General features: G+C 53.0%; 4 protein-coding genes across 4 annotated transcripts; 2 read left to right on the top strand and 2 right to left on the bottom strand.

The window, feature by feature from the left end:
• Nucleotides 1-223: 223 nt before the first annotated feature.
• POSPLADRAFT_1049453 (hypothetical protein) lies at nt 224-6,794 on the bottom strand (the record flags this gene model as incomplete). The annotated part of the gene is made up of 12 exons (XM_024479748.1): nt 224-367; nt 480-1,074; nt 1,266-1,576; nt 1,626-2,021; nt 2,052-2,418; nt 2,467-3,492; nt 3,545-3,667; nt 3,823-3,846; nt 4,035-4,083; nt 5,029-5,127; nt 5,195-6,086; nt 6,147-6,794. 12 exons carry the CDS (start codon nt 6,792-6,794, stop codon nt 224-226), a joined length of 4,674 nt encoding a protein of 1,557 aa, XP_024335003.1.
• A 3,087-nt stretch (nt 6,795-9,881) lies between these two features.
• POSPLADRAFT_1154111 (hypothetical protein) lies at nt 9,882-16,540 on the top strand (the record flags this gene model as incomplete). The annotated part of the gene is made up of 17 exons (XM_024486811.1): nt 9,882-9,990; nt 10,046-10,194; nt 10,254-10,520; nt 10,579-10,651; nt 10,751-10,953; nt 11,011-11,345; nt 11,399-12,144; nt 12,195-12,923; nt 12,982-13,201; nt 13,253-13,508; nt 13,668-13,763; nt 13,820-14,777; nt 15,111-15,667; nt 15,729-16,145; nt 16,288-16,387; nt 16,413-16,441; nt 16,502-16,540. 17 exons carry the CDS (start codon nt 9,882-9,884, stop codon nt 16,538-16,540), a joined length of 5,283 nt encoding a protein of 1,760 aa, XP_024335002.1.
• Nucleotides 16,541-17,116: 576 nt separating this feature from the next.
• Nucleotides 17,117-18,605, bottom strand: POSPLADRAFT_1173617 (hypothetical protein; the record flags this gene model as incomplete). The annotated part of the gene is made up of 3 exons (XM_024488242.1): nt 18,455-18,605; nt 18,204-18,398; nt 17,117-18,136 (listed from the first exon to the last, which is right to left on the bottom strand). Coding segments are annotated over exons 1-3 (1,323 nt in total), but the record flags the coding sequence as incomplete, so codon positions are not given.
• Nucleotides 18,606-20,485: 1,880 nt separating this feature from the next.
• On the top strand, nt 20,486-22,693 carry POSPLADRAFT_1067537 (hypothetical protein). Its single transcript, XM_024482196.1, has 8 exons — nt 20,486-20,790; nt 20,866-21,168; nt 21,273-21,403; nt 21,454-21,473; nt 21,529-21,577; nt 21,638-21,862; nt 21,918-22,308; nt 22,421-22,693. Exons 1-8 carry the CDS (start codon nt 20,567-20,569, stop codon nt 22,563-22,565), a joined length of 1,488 nt encoding a protein of 495 aa, XP_024335000.1. The 5' UTR covers nt 20,486-20,566; the 3' UTR covers nt 22,566-22,693.
• The last annotated feature ends 205 nt before the right edge of the window (nt 22,694-22,898 follow it).

Raw genomic sequence — 22,898 nt, 5'->3', positions numbered from 1 at the left:
AAGGGCCTTAAAGAAACGACGTAACAAAAACCATTGATAGCAATACGAGAGGGCAAGATAGAATCCGTGCGAGTCACTGCAGGACGGGAGATCGAAGGGGAGAAAAAGCCGGGCATGTCACGGAGATAGACTACCAGTCGTCTGCCAGTAGTGATACCGCGTCCTAGACGTATAAGTAGGGCATCTTCGCATACGGGCGGACGGGCAAGGATGCCAAGACACTCTATACCTCAACGAAGGAGGTTGGGCCAGACATGATGGAGATCCCGCCTTCGAGCGGGCGAGTTAAGAGAGTGGGTCCATAAATAGACGGTGCGTCTGATTTCGTACTATCTCTCCTGCCGCCCACTCCGTAGCGATGTGTATGCTGAGAATGAGTATCAGAGCTTGGCTGAGGGCAATCACAGTCATCCAGGATTGGGCCAGACTTGAGACATTGAAGGGAATGGTGCTACTGAAGGGTGCATGGCACTTGTCACCTGGCCAACGCTCGGGATACGTGTATGATTAATAGGTCGCATGGGATAGCCAGGCGGATATTGCTGACGGAAGCCTGCCACAGAAGCAGGTGGATACACAGGATCAGCATAGGCAGAAGGAACACCCGTGCTATATGCGGCCCCTGATGGATACGTTTGCGAGCTGTATGAGCCAGAGAAGCCAAATGGCTGGCTCGAGTTCAGGCTCGGTAGCCCCTGGGACAAGGAAGGTACTCTTTGGTGCGCGGGGCTGGGAAAAGTGGCCGGCTGCTGAGCCGGTATCACAGGTAATGCTACGTCGGGCCCATTGCTTTGCGATCGAGGCGATGTGAAAGGCGATTGCGAAAGTGTGTTTGGCTGTTGCAATGGATAGAGTTGAGACACCGTTGTCCCCGCGGCCGCTCCCTGAAACTTCAAGGCATTGCCGTCCAGAGCTGTCGACCAGATCGACGGTGAGGTGCCGGACGCTCCAGAACCGAAGAGCAATTGCGATTGAGGAGCGGATGGCATCCGTGTGTGTCCGCCAACGCGCTGCAGACCCTTCAGTAAATCTTCCGCTGTCGTTACCAGAGCCTTCGTAGGGATGGTTGGGGTCCTATCAAGTCCGGATCGACTGACTGGCAGATTCTGGGATAGACTGAGCGGACTGAATGCGGGGACCAGAGGACTGGATGATTGAGGGCGTCCTGGCGAAACCTGAGGAAGAATAGGTTGCAAGACTTCACGGGAAGAAGCACTGTACGGGTATTATAGGTTGGTGCTCTGTGAGGCGAAGCTAAGACGCACCCAAGATTCCAGACGATTTCGTCCTGGTCATCTTCGTCCTCACCATCAGACCCATTGAGCGCTTCGCGAAACGCATCCCCAACGGGATCATCATCTGTACGCGAAGTTTCCGCCATGCTATCATCGTCGCTCTCGGCGACCGGAGGTTCCTGCACTGAATCGCGCTGTAACGTTAGCGCCCCGAGGGCTTCGCCATTCGTCCTGGCTGGCTGTGATAGTGTCGTATCAATGACGTGCTGCACGACAGGTTTTGATTCAGGTTGCCCAGCTGCCGGCTCGAATCGTCCATCGTCCAGTACGAAAGGTGTTTCCTGGTAACACGTCGACATCTCTACTCCGACAACGTCAGGGACTACTCACCTCTGCTGCCGCTAATGCCTGAGCATCCATGAGCAGATCCCTTATCCTCATCAACTGCTCCTCGTTGGGATGTACTTGTTCAGGGAGAACTTCGCTATTGACGCTTGGGGCCTTGCTTCCATTTCCAGATCGCCCGCCACTCGATACAAATGTCTTCAGGGGCTGGAATCCGCCGAGCTCGACATCTTCCTCGAAAGGTACAGCCATCGGCGGCAGCCTGACAAGTGGGAAGGTACGCGAGAGCGCACTAGAAAACTGCATGAATGCGTTCCAGAATTCTCGTACGCCCACGTCTGGAGCGCCGGGCCCTGTCGATCGCCTGCCTCTGTCCCTTCTGTCCCTGCTTCTCGTGTTGGTGTGCCCATTGGCATGTTCGCCAGGGGCTGTCCCTAAGGACTGCAACAAATATTTGAGGTTTGCGCGCACCCATTTGCTTGCCAGCCGCAACGCAGGGAGAGTGCGCCGTAACTCTGCAGTGATTTTCTGAGCAAGATCTTGGTTACTGGGATCTTCTGGCGCTTCAGCAAGCTGCGCTACGCCGACTTCGAGCAGCGCGCGGTGCGTCGCAAGGAGATGGGTAGCAATGTGGGATTCTGTAGAGGTGATAGACGTCGCGGAGGACCTGCGGTGGGACGAGCTGGAGGACTGCCGGGTAGACCGGTATCGCCAAAGTGCACCTTGCGCCATGATGATTACCTTTGAGATCATCTCAGCGGGAAGGACACGGTCGGAAACTAGGCCCTTGAAGTCATCCGTCACTTGCTGTGAGACAACATGCAAGGACGACGCTGGACTGAAGACCAGTAAGTCGCGAGAACATTTTACGTGTCAGGACACCTACTCATCTCGCCGGCACTGCGTCTGGAAGAGAGCATGCAGGGCCACCAACTTTTCTTCGAAGGCAGCCACCCGTACACGGGGAGGCTCCGCGCTCGCGCTCGCTTTGACCTCTTCATGCACCCTCTCCTTCTGCCTGCCCTTCCACGTTTCCAGCGCTTTGTTCAGAGTCATTTGCATGTTCTCCGCTGCCGCCTCGTATGGAGCGCGCACGCACAGAGCACGATAGTACTGCACCAGCGCATCAAACTTGTCCTTCTTGTACAACGCGAGGATGGCGAGCCCGTGGGACGAGTTACCATCATGCGGCATCAACAAGCGTGCCTGTCGGTAGCACTGCTCCGCCTTCTCATAGTTGCGCATCCGAGGCATGACCACCGCGGGTGCCGCTCCAGCCCCAGCAGACCCGCCTCTCCTACTCCGGCCCCGGTTTTGCGGGACGGCTGGGGGCCCGTCCTCATGGCCTGCGCGGGGCCGCCCACCTGCCTCGTTGTACTGTTCCTTGTAGCGCTCGATATCGCCCAGTCGCACCAGCGCCTTCCCAAGCGCCGTCATCTTGTTTTGCCGCTGCGTCGAGCTCGCCGTCACTGCCGCAGCTAGCACACCATTAGATTCTGGGGGGAACTGGTGTTGATTGCGCCGGGGTGTCGGGCCCTCTGCAGTCGTGGCCGTGGCCGAGGTGTCATCCGGGACGATGCTGAGCGCCGTGAGCGCGCGCTGCGCATCGTCCAGCGCGAACACGCGGCGGATACGGGTGATGAGCTGAACCCAAAACTTTTCCTCTTCAGAAAGGAACTGGCGGAAACGCTGCAACAGCTTGCGGTACTCTACGACGCGCTGCTGCCCGCCCTGCTGCCGCGGTTGCTGTTCGCGTGGTGGGCCGTAGATGGTGCGGTCGAGTGAGGTTATGCCTTCCTTGTATCGTGCGATAAACGGGTATGACGTCGCCCGCCAGAGGTGGGTGTCGACGTCGCGAGATTCGGTAGCATACGGGTGCGCGAAGAGTAAGCGCAAGTACTGCCGCCTGAGACTGTGCACAGATGAGGGAGAGCTATAGAGTAGAGTAACAGGAGTACACTTACTTTTTTCTTGAAAATTCGACCTCCTTGTCCCATGGATCTCTCGTCTTAAGTAACTCTGCCAAGGTCTGCTGCAGACCGTGGGCCTCACTGTCTTGGGTCAGCCAGAAGTCCACGACAGTCTGCCTGTTACATACCGTGCGATTTGTGCTGCTTCGTCCGACATGGCTACAGTTCAGGTTTCATTCTTTGCAGCGGCGGGAGACTACAAGTAGCATGGTTGGCCGTCGTTGTCGGCGTCGAAGACGAGATACGCGCCCACTGTCACTGCACGTTCTCACTGGTTTTCCCAAGCTCGTGCGCGGCTGGAACGGTCAATCAATCATCAATATGGCTTTTTCAAGCAGCATTTAACTCACCACATCCAAAAAGCGTGGGGTCAAATTGGTTTCAGCCGAGGTTCAGGACTGAGAGACGGCTCAGGGGGGAATTGCCTAATCAGGCGATTTGTTGCCTGTAACTTCTATATGTAAAAACTATTCTGTTAGCTTACAGTAAGTAGATCCAACTATTATAACCACTGAAAGAGTCCCAACGCTTCCCTTGGGTACAAGGATATTCAGAGGGAATTCTACGATGCATTCCGAAGTATAGATACATTCCAACCCGAGGTAAGAGAAAACTGATAATATAGGAAACAATTCAGAGGCCATGAGGACGGCTCGAAGATGAGATTACTAGATATTCAAGGCCACAAGTCGAGATGACACACAAGACGAGACAAGAAGACGACCAAGGCTAGATGTAAGTAACAAATCGTCGATAGAGATATGCGGGAATATGTCAAAATGAACAAAACAAAAGGGAGCCTCTCGCGCTAAGGTTTGGACAGCGGCGCCTCTGTCCTCACCTCAGGGCTCGAGGCGAGAGAAAGGGGGGGGGGGCAACCGTTATATAAGTAGAAGGTCATATGGGCGCAGACGATAATATGATTCAAGATACGAGATAGATCATACGAGTCAGGATCCGGATCCGGATGCGCAGGGCGCGGAGGAGGGCAGGAGTCAGCGGGGCGGGCAGCGACGGGACAGGCGACTGGGCGGTGAGCGGATGAGTGTGACGAGCAACGAGGTTAAGCAGGAGCGATAATAGATCGACGAGGTAACTGGACGATGACCGGTGGCGTTCGCAAAGACAACGAGCGGGCTGGTCGCGGGCGAAGATGCGGAGGTCGAAAGACACGAGCAGAGACACGACAACTGCATAGCAAGTCAGCGACTACCACGCGCGCAATGAGAGGAAACGCACGAAGTGTGTGTGCGCGAACCTAGTAGCATTACCTGCGAGATGCGGCTTGTGCTACCACCCGTCCCAAGATGCAGGGCTCGTCGTGCGAAGCGAATTCAGTGGCCGTCGAATTTACAGTTGGTGGAGATGTCGATGTCGGAGGCGGAAAGCTATCGAGATGATGTGCTACCCGTTAACGAGGCGCGATCAACGGCGCCTTTGGTCGCGCCTCGCCACTCGGACACATAACCGCCACGTACCATGTTCGATTAGTCGAATAGATGTCCGTCGCCTATGAGTGTTGACACCGTGCCGCCGTCTATTGCCCATATTGAAGCCCCTTGCACCACTTGCGCGGTCTGAAGCAGGGTTAGGTGAGTGTTGACAACAATCGAATGAGTACTTACCCTATTCATTCCCGCGAACGCGATCGCTGTTCCCGCCTCATGGCATTCCTCTTCTTGTTCTCCTCTGCCAGTCGCTTCCTCTCCTCACCACCCCGTCGAAACGTCGGTGGAGGCACAAATACTGGTTGCGTTGTCTTCATGACAGATTCCACGTTGCGAACAGGAGGTTGCGCTTGCTGACCCTGCGGACGAGCAAAGACATATGTGAAGGCACAGTAAATCGCAAGCCAGAGCCATCCTGCGAGCTTGCGAGCTGGGATCGCAAGTCGCACACGAGACTTGACGACAATGTAGGCAGATGCCATGAGGATGAATTGAAGCGATGTGATGGTCTCGTAGGTCATCGCCAGCAGATGCAGGAATATTTTGAAGATAAGACCCTTGATGCTCCAGATGAGAGAAGTCACCGTCGAAGGTGCGTAGACGACCGCAACGGAGATGGGACGAGTCTTGTTTGACGCAAAGCCGGCGATCCAGAGGGAAAGCGTAAGGAACAGCATGATTTCTTTGAACGAGACACGGTCGGAGTCGTCAGGCAACTCGATATCCCAGACGTAGTCTTCCTCGGGGATTGGTCGCGGGCACATGCAATGCAAGCAGTGTGAGCAGGAGTCGTCAGAGTCCGGTGTCACCTGAGGAGTACGAGAATGACGAATGGATTGCCAGATGAGTCGAATGAGCTTTCCCGTAAGCTTGAATGCAACGCGAACTATCCGCAGGCATAGGAACACGGAGCGGATGAAGAACTTGTCTACGATATCGAAAAGGAAGAAGGCACTCTTGACGATGACCTTGCTGAGGAGGAAGATGGTTCGGGGAAGACCGCGGATGAGTCTTGTGGTGGTGTTGATGACCGCACGAATGAGACAGGGACAAGTATTGTAGATGAAGAAGATGAGAGCCATGAGAAGCTGGATACAGTGTGAGTAAGTGTACACCCCGCATACAGAGCGCAATAGTCGAAGGCTTACTGTAAACAGGGCGACGACACGCGCATACGGAAGCACCCTGTACACCTCTTCCATACCCTCTCGACCCCGTTCGACCGCAGGTAGAGAGAATTTAACAACGTCGTTGACGATATGTTGATACACATTGTGGGCGGCGGCGAGCTCCGAGTTCGAGAAGGCCTTCAGGAGTAGTTGTTGACCGTATAGAGTAGCGACACGCCCCATGGTGGATAGAATGCTAACGAGAAGCGACACCGATTCTGTATAGATGTCGGTCGCGAGTGATATTTCGTTCCGGGCCTCGAGGACGATGTGGAGGACGACGGAGACGTTGAGGCCGAGGACAGAGGAGAAGACGACGAAGACGGTGATGAGGAGAGGGATCATTGAGGAAAAGGAGGGGGTTTTCTTGAAGCTTATAATGGCGCCGCTGACGAGCGACATCATTGCTAGCACGCTGAATAACGTGAGATGAACCGATGGTCCAAGTGATCCTTCGGTATCAAGCACAGTCGGCGTGGGGGGCATATCGACGAGGATTGTGCGTGTAGGAGCCATCGTCTGCACGGAGAGTTCCCCAGGATTGTTGATGAACCAGTATCTATTGACGGTACCGCGGAGGAACAGCAGCACGCCGAGGATGCTTGTCGGGTCGACCAGAGCGTGCATCGCGTGTATGAGAGCAGTTTGGGTGGGCAAAAATGCAGAGGGTGGATGTATGTGCGAGTATCGAGAGAGCGATTGCGGGGCAAGTGCTGAAGATCCAGCAAAGGACAGAGCCCAGTTTTTGTACGGCCGATGTTTGGGAAATGTAAACACAGCTCCAAGACGAACCAACTACGACACTTGCCATATTGGGATGCGCACTCGTCCAGATATGGTAAGTATCGCGGGCGCCCCACCGCGTCACTGTGAAGGCGCGCATAGCCTCGCGCCGTTGACAGCTCGTACGCTACGCCCTCTTCTGCCCACCTTCTCATTCGTCCGTTTCTGTTGCTCCAATCTCTGGCGCTGTCAAGATTTTCCGTAGAACCTGCCGCCCGCCGCGTTGAGCTCCGCCGCGAGACACTCACTGGCGATCGGGGCTCAGCAGCCCCGGCAGCTCCGTCTCGTCGCGACATGCGCCAGCGAGCTGAAACAATACGCCGAGAATTTGCAGCCGACGCTCAAAAAAAGTGCCTGCACTCACCAAAAATACCGTGTGAATTACGCCGGCATCGCATGCAGTTGATGGAATTGTAGAATGCAGCGCTGTCCGCACATACTGTAACCGACAGATCGTCTGACTTCAGTATTTCCTTCTTTCTGTGATGCTGTCTGCGAGGATGTATCTGCAATATGAGAACAACACGTTGACCGCCAGCAAAACATTAATCGCGCTGCTTGGATGATGGACCAAGCAGCAGCGAATAGAATCTACAGCTGGATATTCTCCCCTGCATCAATTAAAGAAGGAAATAAAACGCTCATAATACAATGGGAAATTTCCTACAGTGCCTCTCACCAACGTCGCGCTAGTACGGCAGTCATATCCACCCTCACCTGTCCACATAGACACGGCCGGCCGTGCGTTCTTGCACTGTATTGTTCTATCAGTCATAGATGATACGTGTTTGCAATGTCACATTCTACCAAACAATCCGCAGGTACCCTTCCGGGCCAAGAATAATGCTCATGCAGATCTAGGAGTAGGACCGTTAAAAATTGCCGCTTAAATCTCGCTGGAAAACAAGCGACTTCTCGCTGCTTTTGAGCGCCCATATGTGGCTGAAGGTCGCTGAAAGCGTCACAGATGACTAGGCGTGATGCAGCCGTGATTTGATCACGTTCTCGGCTTGCGAAGGGCTAACCAGGTCGGCGAATTATGCAAGCGTGACATGGCCGTGAGAATCTGCGAGCGCTTGCGACGAGCAGTCGCTTTCCTGTTACGGGACACGGGCGTGACTGCACCGCGTCGCGCGTCAGTCACGTGACCGTCCCCGAATAAGGTTTGCGTGTCCCACTTCGATCTAAAGGTTGCTTATTTGTCGCTGTTCGAGGAGGGGAGCTCAGATTCTGCTCGCTGCTTTTGGCCGCTTAAACGTCGCTTGTTTCCCAGCGAGATTTAAGCGGCAATTTTGAATGGTCCTAGTCTCACATTCATGAAGCTCAGATGATGATACATATCTGGGTTCACACGATCATTTCATGGCGACGCGCGCTTATCCATCCGTTCCAAACCCGGTGTTGCTACTGTGGGAACCCTCAGAAACGAACTAATAATCATTAAGTGCTAATGCTTTTTGGCAAAGGACAGTAGGTCATTGCCTTCATGGATTCCTACAAGATATGATTGTATATGCAAACATAAAGACTTCAAGCTGACAAGCACATTATACTCGATATTGTGCCATATCCGAAAGACTCCTATAATGTATACTCAATAAAAACAGAGCATTTGGGCTCTTGCAAGATTGGGAAAGGCCGCCCTGATGTGCCATACCATTCTCTAATTTTGAAGCTGAATGAAGATATTTGATATTACTACAAAGTCATTCAGGGGCATTTTTTCAAGTCATAGGCTAAGGTTGTAGTGGTATGAATTGTTCGACCTCGCTAGTGGCACAAAGGATCAGGAAAAGCTATAAAAATATGTATCAAGTCACATACTGTTCATGGTGTGCCTTCCAGTGCCAGCTCTCCCTTGACCGGGATGATAACGCACAGAATACAATGATACACAAAAGGGAGGGCAAAGACTCGACACCTAAGTTAGTCGTGAGCATGGTTTTTTTGCAAGTGACCTCATTTGCATTTAATGAGGAAGTGTCTTCCATTGTTGAATATGCCAGTTATTGTATTTTGGCACTTTGTAGCTGATCCGTGTGTTCCACTTGGCTCTTCAATGACCAGTTAACACCAGTTACTCATAAGAATGACATGATCCTCACCTGAGAGTTCTGCAGTATAACTCTAGCAGATGCAGGGTCGCACAGGTGCACGACAGGATTTTGAACCTGATCAAAACAGGATCCTATGAATAGGTAGTAGTGTGTGTAGATAGAAATGAGTGAGCGAGGAATGTAACATGGCGTATGTTCGCGAGGAGAATGCGATGCGTGTCGATACAAGGAATCGGCACGCATCGCCCTTTATACTTTTTGGTTGCGCTTGGGCCTGAGCGTAGTGGCGTAAATGATCCAGTGATTTGATATGGTCACGAGAGGCACAATGACATGCTTTATCATATTGTCTCTGGAACAGTGGCATAAAGGAACACAGTGCTTGTTCAGCTCACTTTGATCAATGACTCCTTTCTATCAATCTCCAAAAGGACTGTCATTAGAATGCGTGTGGCAGGATTTCGCAAGAGCGAATACGTCAGATAAGCCGCCACAAAAACGCGAGAGGCGCTGCTCGAGATCTGTTCGACTGTACAGTCACGTAAGCTTGATGGGATATAGCGGCGACTGCATGCGCCTCTCGCCCAGTTAGCTGGCATGCGACGCAGAACAAGCGCACTGTATTTAAAATGTAAGGGAACATTAGACCAAATATGCTTGCCAGCGTAAGGTGTATTGGTATGATACAGCATACAGCTGGTATTGAAGTCGTCGTAGTCCCGGAGAGGTCGCCTTTTGATAGCCGATCCCTACGATCTTACTCGGTCACGTGTCACGTGTATTTGACCACATACCATTGCCGCGAACTCACCGCGAAAACACAGGCGTCCAACGACTGCTACGACCTCTTCTGGACACGCACAGCCTCCCGCAGATGCCTCCGACCCGTAATACACAACCAAGGCGTCCAGACCACAAATTTACCAGTGCAGCGGATGTTAGGCGGAGTCTCGGGGCACAAGAAGAGTCTAGTCTAATTGACGGTATGCGCGCTCCATTTATGAACGCTTGGTGCGCTGGTTGAAGTCTTCTCATTAGCTCTGACAACCCTACGCAATCAATTCACCGTCAAGCCCGACGAACCTTCTGTCTCTGTGTCTGATGAGCGACTGCTGCTGATCAAGGCCTGGTTGGAGAAGTCGCCTGGAGCCCAGGATGTCTTCAATATATGGGACACGGCAAATCCAGTAGGTATTTGCTAGTGTTCTCCCCTTGATGCCGTATAGCTGACCACAGCCTACTGTAGCGTCAGATGAATCTGCTGTCGCTCGTCGTCAGCGTTCTGTCGTCTATGCTAACTCTCCTTTCAGCCCACTATTTGTATCAACCCCTGGCACAACCTATCGTCAAATCGCTGGTCTCTCAGCAGTATTCACATAGACTGAACACGTATCTGGGCGGGTCGCACAACGACTTGGTACTCGTCACCATGAAGCTCTTCAACAGCCTCTCAAACTTCGCCAGTGGGAGGGAGAGAAAGGCCACATTCGAGGTTTTCGCATGGGAGACAAAGGTTGTTTAGCATGTTGGGGAATAGGAGTCATCATGAAGCTGAGATTTATTGTCTGCAGACCCTCCCTAGGCTGCTCCACATGAGGCGTAAAGGCAAGTCTGACGACCACCTTGACATTTTGTCACGTCCAGGTGCGCTAGAATAATCGACGTGAAGCAGCATCGTATCTCACATATCGGCGATGCCAGATATCCGTACGCTTTTCATCTTGTTTCTCCTATCGTTCATAGATGGTACAACATCGAGCGCCGTCAAGACCGCTTTCTTGGAACAGCGTCGCGATATTTTTGTCCTTCTGTTCAAAGGCCTATGGCAAGACCAGTACTCACTCGTCCGCAAAGTCTTGGAGGTCTGTTGGACAGGATTATGGTCAGACCAGAAAGTGAGAAGAACGCTGAAGGTTGGCCTGTTCAATGAGACGGTCCTCTCGCAGGTAATCTAATTCGCACGGATCGTCCTCATATCACTAATACTCCTAATCGCGGACCAGGTCATGAGGGTGTACGAACGCGACGTTGCGGAAGACAGTGATCTGGAGCATATTCCGGCCGACGTCGTTCATCACTATATGCTGGCCATTTGCACGCGCCCTGGCGTCGGAGTTTGCTTCAAGGACAGAGGATGGTACCCGCGCGAGTTGGACCAGGAAGAAAAAGTACCAGATAACACCCCTGAGTCTCCAGAAGAGGGGAGCAGTCGACGAATTGGCAGAATATACAACAAGATTCTTGCAAATGTGCTGAAGATGCTCAAGGTGAATGAAGATCCGCGCCAACAAGAGCTCGCGCTCAAGATATTGGCGGCTTGTCCAGAGCTCGTCGCTGGGTTAGTAGCAGAGGCTCATCAACGTTTCCCTTGTTCACCGCCCTTCGTTACAGCTACTGGTCATCGGCCGCACTGGCCCTCGAACCCCGCAACTCGTCCAAATGGCTCGCCAACATTGCGTTCTTTGGCACGGTCGTGTCATTGCCCGTGCCGCATTCCAGCTTCGTGCTGTCGGAGGCCTCTGGGAAGGCCGTGTACAACCCTGCCCCCCCGCCGTTGACCACCATCGTAGAGAATACCATGCCATCCGCACACATTAAGGCGCACCTGTCACGGGGGCTGCAAGCCACGTCCTCCCTAGTACAACATAGCACTGCACTCACTCTTGTAAAGTGCCTCAGGAAGTATGATGCAGTCCTACGCGCCCTTGATGAAGTCGAGAACGCACTGGAGGAGGATGAAGAGGGACAATGGCACCGGCGTCGGAGTGAGCTCGAGCGGGAGATCAGGAAGAGAGTCCCGGAGTTTCAGGTTGTCGTCGCTTTCGCACAGAAGCTCGCGGATCTCAGCGCCGTGCAGGACAGTATACAATCTGTCCCCTATAATCCTGCCAAATACGCCTTGCTCTCGGAGATTGCGCAGAGGCTGCTGTGGTTGTACCAACGGTCTCTACCTTCGTTGGCCGCGGAGGCGCGCTTTGATATTGGGAAGCTGCTGTCCGTGCTTGAAGGAAGCCTTGAGGCGAGGGAGTCAACGTCTGAAGTCAACGCTTCAAACTCGGGTATGGATGTCCTTCGCAAGCTTCACGTACTCAGGCTTTTGAGTGAAAGCGACCAGTTCAACTGGTCCGGGAAGACAGGTGGGATTTATTGAGTTCAATGACAGATCAATCACTTACATCGTGTACAGGGACATCACGCAGTAACCTCAACGTCCTCTTGCGCGGATACGTCGCGACGACAAACAGGGATATACGAGCCGCGATCACGCACCTTCTCCACCGTGCACTGTCTGCCAGTCTACTCTTTCAGCACGACCCTGAGGAAGTGGCCCTCTGGCTGGAAGCGCTCCCGGTCATGACTCGCTGTCCCGACACTAGGACCCCCGATGGCGTTCTGTTGACCAGCGAGCCAGACGCCGTCATCTCATTCGTGGACGATTGCGCACAGCGTTGTTTCAAGACGCCGTACCGCTACCTGGAGAACTTAGAAGAGTTGTTCAGGAGTGCCGACAACGCTGCAGAAGGTGTCACTTTGGTCGCGGGTCAGTCCGATCGGCATCCCAGCCCGCTGCTTATGACTATACTCGAACAATTTGAGGCCAAGGTGAAGGGCCAGCTATTATCTGCGTCAGACACGTTGGCTATCGTGACGTTTATCCGCAAACTCTGCTTGAAATTGCTTAGCAAGATGGACCATGCTGGACCGCTAAGGGCGGTAGCAACAAGACTTAATAACATAATCATGGGGCATCCGCATGCCGACACCTCTTTGATCCTGTCCGCGATTCAACGAGAACTAGACTACCTGAATTCGATCCTCCTGCGTGTTGTGCGTCCGCGGTTGACGCCTAATACCGATCGCGATGAACATGTTGAGTCCTTCCTCGAAATGGTGGAGATCCAGGGTGAGACCACACGTAAGTCTAGACACTTCATCAACGTCTTCGTTTGGTTTGACGAACTTTTATGTGTTAGTGCTGCCTCAAGGATGGCAACAGTCCGCATATGATCTCATCGACTGGTACCGTGTCATCAACCATTCGATGAATATCCAGCAAGCCAGTCGTCTATGTCTCATTATCGAACAGCGGTCTAAAAAAAGCTTGCGTGAATTCCTAAAATACCTCAGGGCAGGTGAACTTCGAGTGTGGGATTGCATAGATTTGGTGCGTCGCTATGCAGAGTTGAAAGATTGGTATGTGCATCTGCGACAATTGATAGATTCAGAGCTCATTGTGCATTGCAGTCTGTCCTTCGACGTATTATTGTTTCACTCTGATCTTGATACCCTGGCCAATGCTGGGAGACGCGAGATCCTGGTACAAAGTCTTTTCAAAGATGCGACTAGTCTGCGTGATATCGGAAGAGCTATAACGCTCGTTCATCATGCCCTTTTGTCTTGTTGCCAAAATGACGCTGCTGCTCCGCGCTTCCTGGTCGTTTTATCAGACATTGTCTCAACAGCTCAAAGCAGGCTAAATGCCAAGGAGTTCTCTCTCCTGGTACGTACCTGCTTTGAGTTGGATGCGATCAAAAGTATTTGCGACAAAGCTGTGGCTGACGAGACAAGACAAGGTTTGAGCCTATTCAGCGTCACTTGATATCTTGTTGTCTGACTATGCATGCCAGGCCTATCTGGGTTGCTACAAACCTCTTTTGAGCACGTAGGGAAGGATGAGCAACGATTGATCAGGGACTTCGGAGCTCGTTGGACAGTCATGATCAAGGAGAATTTATCTGTGTTGTCGTCTGATGAAGTAAGTCAGCGATCGCTATGTCTCTTATCAACATCTGACCTTGCCACTTTGTACAGAAAGCGACATGTGCCTTATGGATCAAGTACATGGCATTCGAAGACTTGCTCGTATTATTGGATTGCACATTGGATCCGTCCGAACCTTCCTGCCGTCTCGACAGCGAGTTGCTTCAGGAACTACTTCAAGGGCTGTCGTACTTCGCAGGTGCAAACTCGTATGTTATGCAGCGATACGCAGGCGCGCTTTGGCGCTTGCGTTCTCAGCTTTCACGGCCCCACACGCTTGACTCTATTCTAGCCCAAGTGTTATCTGGCAGCCTTCCCCTCGGGCTTGGCGGATTCTTATCCTCGTCTCCGGACGAAAGCATGCTCTCTGACATCATCTTACATGCTCAAAGACATTGGGTGCAGCACGGACGATTGTTTGAATCCACCATCGATGTCGCTGATATTCTGTCCACGACGGATTGGTCAGACAGCACAGTGGACGTCCTGCTCGGCCTTTTATACACAGAATCAGCTACCGAAGCTTCGATCTTATCCTGGCTGAAGGCCAGTCCCACTGCACCCTGCACAACAGACCAACTTGCTCGTATTCTGCTTGCTTTACTAGATTCACAACGCTTCAACGAGTTAACATTGCAGGAAGACCTACAATCCATAGTCCCACACTTCGACCGACTCCTTAAAGCTGTTATGTCGGGCAAGTATTCCATCGATGCAGAAGCCGTTGATACCTACACCACCTGCGTGTCTAAAATGTTGCGACAGCTGACTTCGATTAGGCCGAAGCTGCTTATCAATCTGCAGCGGAGATGCGAAGCATTGCAAGCAGACTATATGTCCTCGCACATGATACGGATTGCGAAGTTCGTACAATCCACGATGGATGTCGAGGGTGCCAAAGTCGTGGAGGCAATAGTTGACCGGGGCCTCAAATGGATAGCTCAGCTGTACTCGGGAACTGACAACGAAGCAAGTACGCAGACCAATGTTGGCCTCGTTGAGGACTTCTGTGAGTCAACTATGAGGTCCATCCGAAATTATCCCGAATATTGACATTTTCAAACACAGATGCATTGCTTTCATCAATACATAACATCAAGAGTTATCTCGTTGAGCCCGTTTTGACAGTTGCCATACAAAATCGACTAGCCGATCACCATGCGCTGAATCTGGTACAGCTCTTACTACAAACAGCTTCATTTAAGGTGTGTCTACTGCAATACCGAATGATGACCCAGCCACTAACGTACGCATATGTTCAAGCCTGCCACAGTCAATAAATGCATTCAGACGATCATACAACATCCGCGGTTCTCTGCCATCTGTGCTGACGCCCCCACAGCCCGCCCATCAAGCGCAGAGTCCGTTGCGCATGTTCTTCATACGGCCTTCCACCTTCACCCGAGCAACGCCTGCCAACCTACTCACATAGAACCCTTGCTTCGCCTATACGGGGGCACCGCATCTGTTTCTGATCGACGGCTGCTCGACATTTTCCAATTGTTCGAGGTCACCCGCAAGACCTCAATTGCCTCTCTATTCCATCGATGGTCCGCATCCCGTGACTCCCGCGCTGGAAGTACTCTTGAGGCTGTGCAAAATCTAGATCCCAATCTCTGCCTGAAAACATGCCTCTCATTCCCTGACTGGCGCCGTGCTACCATCGACTCAGATGACGAGAACTCAGTGCTCCATGGTAGTTCCATGTACGACCCGCTTTTCCTGATTCTTCTCTTCGCACAATTACTACAAGAGGGCACACCAACGACAGCCAGTGGCTGGGTCCAGCTCTTCAGAACAAACATTGCGAGCGTCCTTATTAGAGCGGTTTCTGCACAAGACGACTTTATCCGGGCGACTAGTATCGCCCAGTTGGCTGCGCTCCACAAATGTCTACAAGTAGGTCATCATCGTATTTGCAGGAGTCTGGGGTATCCCTTATACGTCTGATTGTTGCCAGGAAGCAGACATGCAAGAGCAGCAGCATGTAATCTACGTGCTGAATTTGCTCAAAGATGCTATACCCAAATCCGAGGATGATTCTCCGCCACGTCTTCCAGTATATACGACCCTCCTATTGGCTCACGCTTTGCGCGGTATCTTCTATCCCGCCAATTTCATCTATCCGATCACCGCAAGATTCCTCCTACAACGCTCGGAATTGGATACAGGCGATGTACCCATGTTGTTTGGGATGTTGTACAGCTCGTCTGAACAGTGGAAAAAGGAGAGGGGTTGGATAGTGCGATTTCTGTCCGATGGTATGGTCAGCTCGGCAGAATGGAACGTGTTGAAAAGGCGGCATACCTGGGACTTGTTGGCTAGCCTGTTCCAGAGTGAAGAAAAAGATAAGGCCCTCCGGCGTGGCGTTCTCGAGGTAAGTACGGGATAAAGTCTCACGCGTTTGAACAACTCATCGAACAACACTGTCCTAGTTTCTTGCTAACGTCACCTGCAACAGTCGTGCAACGACATCTCTCGTCTTAAAATCATCGCTTCTATCCTGGATCGAGCTGCAGATCCGCCTACCGGCCGAGGAAGAAGCGTTAGCTTGGATACGCATCGTCGAGAACATCTTAGCCGTGTTGGATTCTGCAAAGATAGAGCAATCCACACACGGTGAATGGCGAGAAATGCTGGGCAGATGTATCTCAAGGGTACTCTACAGCCCAAGTAAGTTGATTTTGTATGGCGACCAATGCACTTTCAGTAACCTAGTTGATTTTCGCACAGCTTGCACAGACGGCGTATTCTGCGAAGCTGTCCCAGTAGTGTTGCGCTTGAGCCTACTTCCCGGCCCACAGATTGCCGGGATCGATGGCCTCATCACACGCTGCCTGACCTTACTGAAGGTTATAGAGGGCAATGTCACTATCCTCACTGCACCCCTATCCCTGCGTGCGGACACGATCAAAAGAGTACTTCCACACCGGGCACACGATCTATTTGTCGCACCTCCCTCCTGTGCGACACAAGATTGGGGTGTCTGCGTGGAGGCGTTGTGGCGGGTGACTATGACACGACAGAAGAAGTGCCCTGAATGGGAGGAGCTGACACCCCGTTTGCTCATTTGGAGGTCATTAGTTGGTGAAGACGGCAGCAAAATTGGCGAATGGGCTAGGAAGGAGGTAGTTGTGAGCATAAAATTCGGGTGATTTGCCTCACCACCTATAGTATCGTTGACGTCTGGCGGATGGCTGTCTCGTACGCACTTCGTTTTGTCTTAACATAAAACAGATTGGTCTTCTAACGATACGTTGAACTGCTGGGTATTTGCAATGAGACATCAAATGATAGCAAACAAATAGTACAGAGGATGTAGCCAGACGAGTCCGATGCAAATTACTCTTCTTCTTCATCTGCCCCAATTGGTCTCCGCTTCCGTGCGCCCGAGGCGGTTCGACGGCGCACACCAAAGCCTTCGTCTTCCTCCTCGCTTTCCACATCCATACCTGCCTCCCCATCTTCCTCACTCCCACCAGACTCATCTTTCGCGCTGCTGACGCCCTTCCCACCAGAATCTTTCCTGTGTTTGCGTTCCTCCGCCTCTCGCTCGTGAATCTTCGCTTCTAGCTTCTCCAAATCGTCTTCCTCGCCCTCTTCCTCCTCTTCTGCGCGACGCCGCCTGGCCCGGTGCCTTCCGGTCTCCTCGTCCGACTCACCAAAGGCCCCGTCTTCCTCGTCGGAGTCCGCGACCAAGAAATCGTCCGTCTGGTACTCCCCAGGGCCCTTCTTCGCGTTCTCCTCGCCGCCCGGCCGCCGTCGCTTCGCGCTGCGCGCGCCCTCTTCGCCGTACTCGTCCTCCGAGCCACCGCCAAACACGGCGTCCTCTTCGTCGTCCGACCACATGTCGTCGCCCGTGCGCTTGCGCGAGTAGCCCGATGTGCGCCGGCGGCGCCCACTGAGCCCGTCGTCCTCGCCACGCGGGCGCCGCGGCTTCCGCGCCGCCTGGCGCATCAGCTCGAGCCGCTCGCGCTCCGGGTCTGTCGTCGGGTCTGGCGCCATGCGCAGGCGTGCGACCTTGTTGTGCTTCTGGCCGACTGCGCGCACGAGCATGCGATGCGTCTCGGACTGCATGCCCGTCGGGCGGAGCGACATGTAGCCCGAGATGACCGCCTCGCACTGTAAGATCTCGGCGCGCTTGTGCTGTGCAACAAGATATGTGAGGCCTTGCGAGCGGCCGGCGGTCGCGGGCGGTTGCGAGGGGGAGGGTATGGGTTGTGAAGTTGGTTGAGAACCGCCGAGGGCTTGACGGGGGACAGCGCCAGACGTATCGATCGTTTGTGTGATGTCGAAGAGCTCCTTTCCGAGCTGCAAGCTGAGTGTGCCGTCAGACCACCGGACCACCCTGCTATTTGATTGTCTGCGCTGATAGCGGGGACCCACCGAGACCATTAGCCACTGGACCTAAGATGCAATCGCAGCGGATACTTACGTCCTGGCCATCTTTTCCCTTGACCCAACGCCACCGCACTGTGTTTTCTACCTTGAGCTTGATCGACATGCTCTTTTCGCGGATTGTCTCGACCTGCGACACCTCGTCGTCTTCCTGCTCGGGCCCAAGATACGTGTCTGGGTGGAAGGGCTTCGAGTCGACCTTGACAAAATTGGGCATACGAATGACCCAGTACTAACAAGAGCTAGGATTACAATCATACAGTGTATATTATCGTCAAGGCAGCTTACGTTTCCATCAGAGCTCCGGGGCACAGGGATATTAGGGATAGCAGCCTTGGCTTCAACGATCTGGATGACTGGTGCCTCTGTCTCATCGTCTTCCTCAGCATATTCCATTGCTTCCCTATGTCTTCGCTCAGGAGACGAAAGGCCCTCGTTCTGATCGACATGCTCTGACGATGCTGGCGTCGCCGCACTTGTGGCAACTCGTAAGCGCGAAAAGCGTGTAAGAGGTTTGAAACAAACGCACTCCTCATGCTTCACCGTCTCGGCTTCCTCACCCTCACCAAAGAGGTCTTGCATTTCTTCGTCGTCGCCGCCCTCGGCGCTCGCTTCTTCCCCGTCCGCTTCCGAAGCCGATGCGGAATGCTTCATATCCACGTCCTCGGACATGGTTGTTTTGAATTCTTGAATAGGGTCAAGTGCACCGGCAAGAGACGACATGTCGTCGTTTGTCAAATATCAGCTAGACAAGGACCGAAAACTTGCTCGAAGCGTAAAAGCGAGATGAACGTATGTCACGGTAGCACCTCCAGAATAACGCCCGCAATCCTCAGCTTGGGTATCAGTCACGTGCGCCATGATTTAACTGCCCGATCGCGACGCGCTTGCTCGGACGCGTGTCGTGCCGTTTGAAGCGAACACAGTACTACTCGGCCCTCAAGTAAGCTTCATAAGTACACTGCAACGGAATGCATGTCCTCTACAATTTATTTCGGCCTGCCGCTATCTTAGAACTCTCGTCGTCAACTCCTCAAGAATATATCTTTTCTGAATTGTTGCACTCGCATCATACCTATTTTACAGCTTCCGACATGACGCGCTGCCCAGACATGACGCGCTGCCCAGGACTTGGAATTATTCGCCGGATTCAAAAATGCCGAATAAGATGCCGAATAAGACGGGGGCCAGTACATGAGCCATATCATGAACACAGATCCTGCAGTTCTGGCCCGACGCGTTAAACAAGCCATTGCGCCACTTTCTTTTCGCATCATAAACATGCATTGACAGAACAACTGATACTCTCAAGGAAGTTCTTTCTCTACGACGATGCACTGAAGGTCTCTTCCTTGACATCCTACCGAAACTGTCCACATAGCGTGTTGAAATGCCGTGAGTGCAAGTGATGATGTTTATCGTCAGCGCCGCCATGCGGTACTATATGGACGCGGTCGAGCACATCGTCAGTACAATGTATGGCGGCCGGACTATGAGCGGCAGCATCTGCAAGGCACTGATGAGCATCTGCCTTGCATGCTGCGCCGCGGCGTGGCTTCTGGATACAACCCGGTGAAGGCGCTGCGAGAGGCGGAGGAGGCGAGCAAAGTCGACCGGACATATGCCAAGGCGTGAGTGAAAGCGAAGTACTCGTGCGTGCATGACAATGAAGAAGCTCGGGCTGACGCGCACATGTTGCTCGGCTACTTTCGTCAGACGAATGCCCATCAGTTGATGGGCAACCCGTCAGAAACCATTGACGTACTCGCTGCGTCCCTGAGGACGCTCGGCTTCGTGCCGGACAAGGATATGAACCCAGACGTTTCTCCCGCGAACCTTCCGTCAATGGGTACGGGGATCAACGGGCGCGTGGGCTCATTCTTCGGTTCTGGTGCATTTGCTAAGATTATCTGATGAGAAAGAGAACCTAAGAGTATATCAGTATGTTGTACCGAAACTCACTGTGTAGTTGATCACAAAAGGCAACAGAAAAACGATATGCCCGACCATGATGAGACTCTCGTGCCGACAAGTTACGTCGTGGCACTGACCTCAGGTTCGAAGGACCTATGGGTTCGCATGAAACAAATACGTGTAATTACCGTCACAAATCATGTTTGAAGAGTAAAATGGGCGCAATATCTGACATGCATCTGAATGTATCATGAAACCATTGCTCACAATGCGGCTCAGAGAAAAGAAGAAAAAGGCTGAACTACGAGACCTTCCATAATCGGAGGGAAATGTTATGCACGTGACACGTTCGAGTCGCGACGCGTCGGTGGCGAGCGCCACGGGACCTACTTCTTGCCCACCTCGGAGACTTTTCGCCAGTCTGCATTGTAGACATCTGGAAGGGGCACGTCCCAAACTTGACATCGGACAAAGGAGCGTACATCGATGGCACTATACGCAATCAAGGAGTCGAAACTCCCTGCGGTGCTCTGCCGCCTCAGCCCGCCGGGCTCGCCCTCGAAGCGGCGGAACTCGCAGGTCGCCGCCAGAGGTGGCTCGAAGTTTCTTGCAGCTTTCGACGCTATGATGGCCGCCGAGCGCAGGACCACTGAGAATACTACGGCCCCTTCGGCAGCAATAAGCGACAAACCAGCGACGTCTAAGAAAGCGTGAGTGCCCTGCAACACTGTCTACGTCTAGTTTATCATCCGCTGGTCGACATTAACCCAAATGGATCCGTTCAGAACTCATACATTTTTTCTTGCCTCTGGCGCCTCTGGGTTGCAGCCCGCTGCACTCGCCATTGGTTCGAAGCCGAAAGCCACAACAAAGCTACAACCACTCACTCTGCATTCCGCAGTGTCAACAGCGAAAAGGTCCATCGAAAAAACCACCACGTCCGATACACGAACGAAATCGAAAGGCCTCGTGCAACCGACAGACTCAACGCTTCCTCTCTACACTTACGAAGACTATTCTCCCGCACCCGCGGTTGTATATACGCGGCACGAAGATGAGGCTAACGAACTTGCCGCAGCTCTCACAGGGTATGTGGCATGTTTTTGCGCAGCGGCGCAGCTCGCTCGCATGATTGATAATGATTTGACGTGTACGGTATCGTTATGGCTTCCACGCTGGCTGTCGCGAATAGACCGCTAGGATTTGACATGGAATGGCGGATCTTCATACAGCGGGGCGCGCCTATCATAGAGCGCCGCACCGCCGTCGTCCAGCTGTCAGACGCACGCATGATCCTTGTCGTCCAAGTGAGCCGGATGAAGAGTGCGGATCCCTTGCTCAATCAGATCATTACTACAACTGACACGCCGCAGAGTTTCCGCAGAAAGTCAAGGTGCGGACGGTGATTGCGCGTCTCATTATCCTTTTGACGTACGCCCGTCCGCCAGGAACTTATCGAGTCGCCCACGGTAGTCAAGACGGGCGCCAACATACGCAGTACGCGCCGCTGATAGCCTTTCGCCTTCTTCCATTAAGGTGTCTGACGTGCTGTCACAGACGACGGTGAGAAACTCTTCCGTGATTATGGCATCGTTGCCGCAAACCTAGTCGAGCTTGGTGCGCTCGCGCATCGCGCCGACCCGGCGTTCTCTACGATCTACCACCGGTCTATAGTCAGTTTGGCGCGAATGGTAGAGCACTACACACGCAGGAGCCTCGACAAGGGGAAGGTGCGCATCGGGAACTGGGAGGCCGCCCCACTCTCGCAGGAGCAGATAACATGTGTGCATCTCCGTCTGTTCTCTCAGTCCTCACTGACTCTCCTCCGCGCTTGTAGATGCGGCAAACGACGCACATTGTGCGCTGGTTGTTTACAAGCGCCTGATCGAGATCGCCACGGAGCACGGCCTTTGCCTGGACTCGGTGGCGTATGCTTGTAGCATCAAGGGCGTACGCGCAGGGAAGGGTGTACCTGAGAGCAGTGCGAATGATCATGGTGGCGGCGTGACTACGTCGTCGTCCACTGAGGCGCCTTCGGATGCGTCGAAGCATCCAAGCTCGCCGTGGTTGCGCCCGCCTGGGTATGTCACGAACGTCGACGGGAACCAGGCGCCGCGCCCGCAACATTTACGCGCATACAAGCTTTGGCAGGGCGGGAACATGCCGCTCCCGGAGATCTGCGCAGCGCTAAGGAGCAAGGAGAACCCGCTGGCGGAAAGCACTGTCATGTAAGCCCTGTCACCTGCCTGCCCACGGTCGGTCGTTGATGTGATGCATTTCCTTTTTATGTTGGTGTATTGGCTTTCGTGCCTGACGACGGTACGTGCCTGTGTTTCATAGATCGTACGTGGTACGGGCCTTGCAGGCAGATTCGACGCTGCCGTTCTCAATGGACCAGCTCAAGGCGTTTGTCCAGCTTGAGGCCGGGTCATGGCAGCGGCATCGAGAGTGGATCATGCGGCAGGACTCTCATACCCGACAATGACTGCAGTGCATTGGTCACCCCGTCTCGGACTTGGCTGCAGGCCGATGCTTTATATACCGCTGATGTTACGAAGCTATTTACGAGATGTAAACATCCCCACTGACCATTTTTGGATTGATTTGTCTCTATGTGCGTCGTTAGATGTGGACGACGTCAAGTCAATGTCCGTACTACGGAGCGACCTAACCCCAATTGCCAACTCGCATGCGCTAGTGCCTATGCCATTCAGTGTACCATCTGCTTCCCTGTGTCATTAACCTGATTGACTACCGTGTGCCCTGTTTTGTATATTCTTTCGTATCCTAGAGTTTGAAGCCTCAAAATAACCATGTG

This window comes from Postia placenta (assembly GCF_002117355.1).
Source record: "Postia placenta MAD-698-R-SB12 unplaced genomic scaffold POSPLAscaffold_15, whole genome shotgun sequence".
Classification (NCBI taxonomy): domain Eukaryota; kingdom Fungi; phylum Basidiomycota; class Agaricomycetes; order Polyporales; family Adustoporiaceae; genus Rhodonia; species Rhodonia placenta.
Note: the sequence above shows the minus strand (reverse complement) of the source record. Positions and strands in the feature narration are given on the sequence as shown.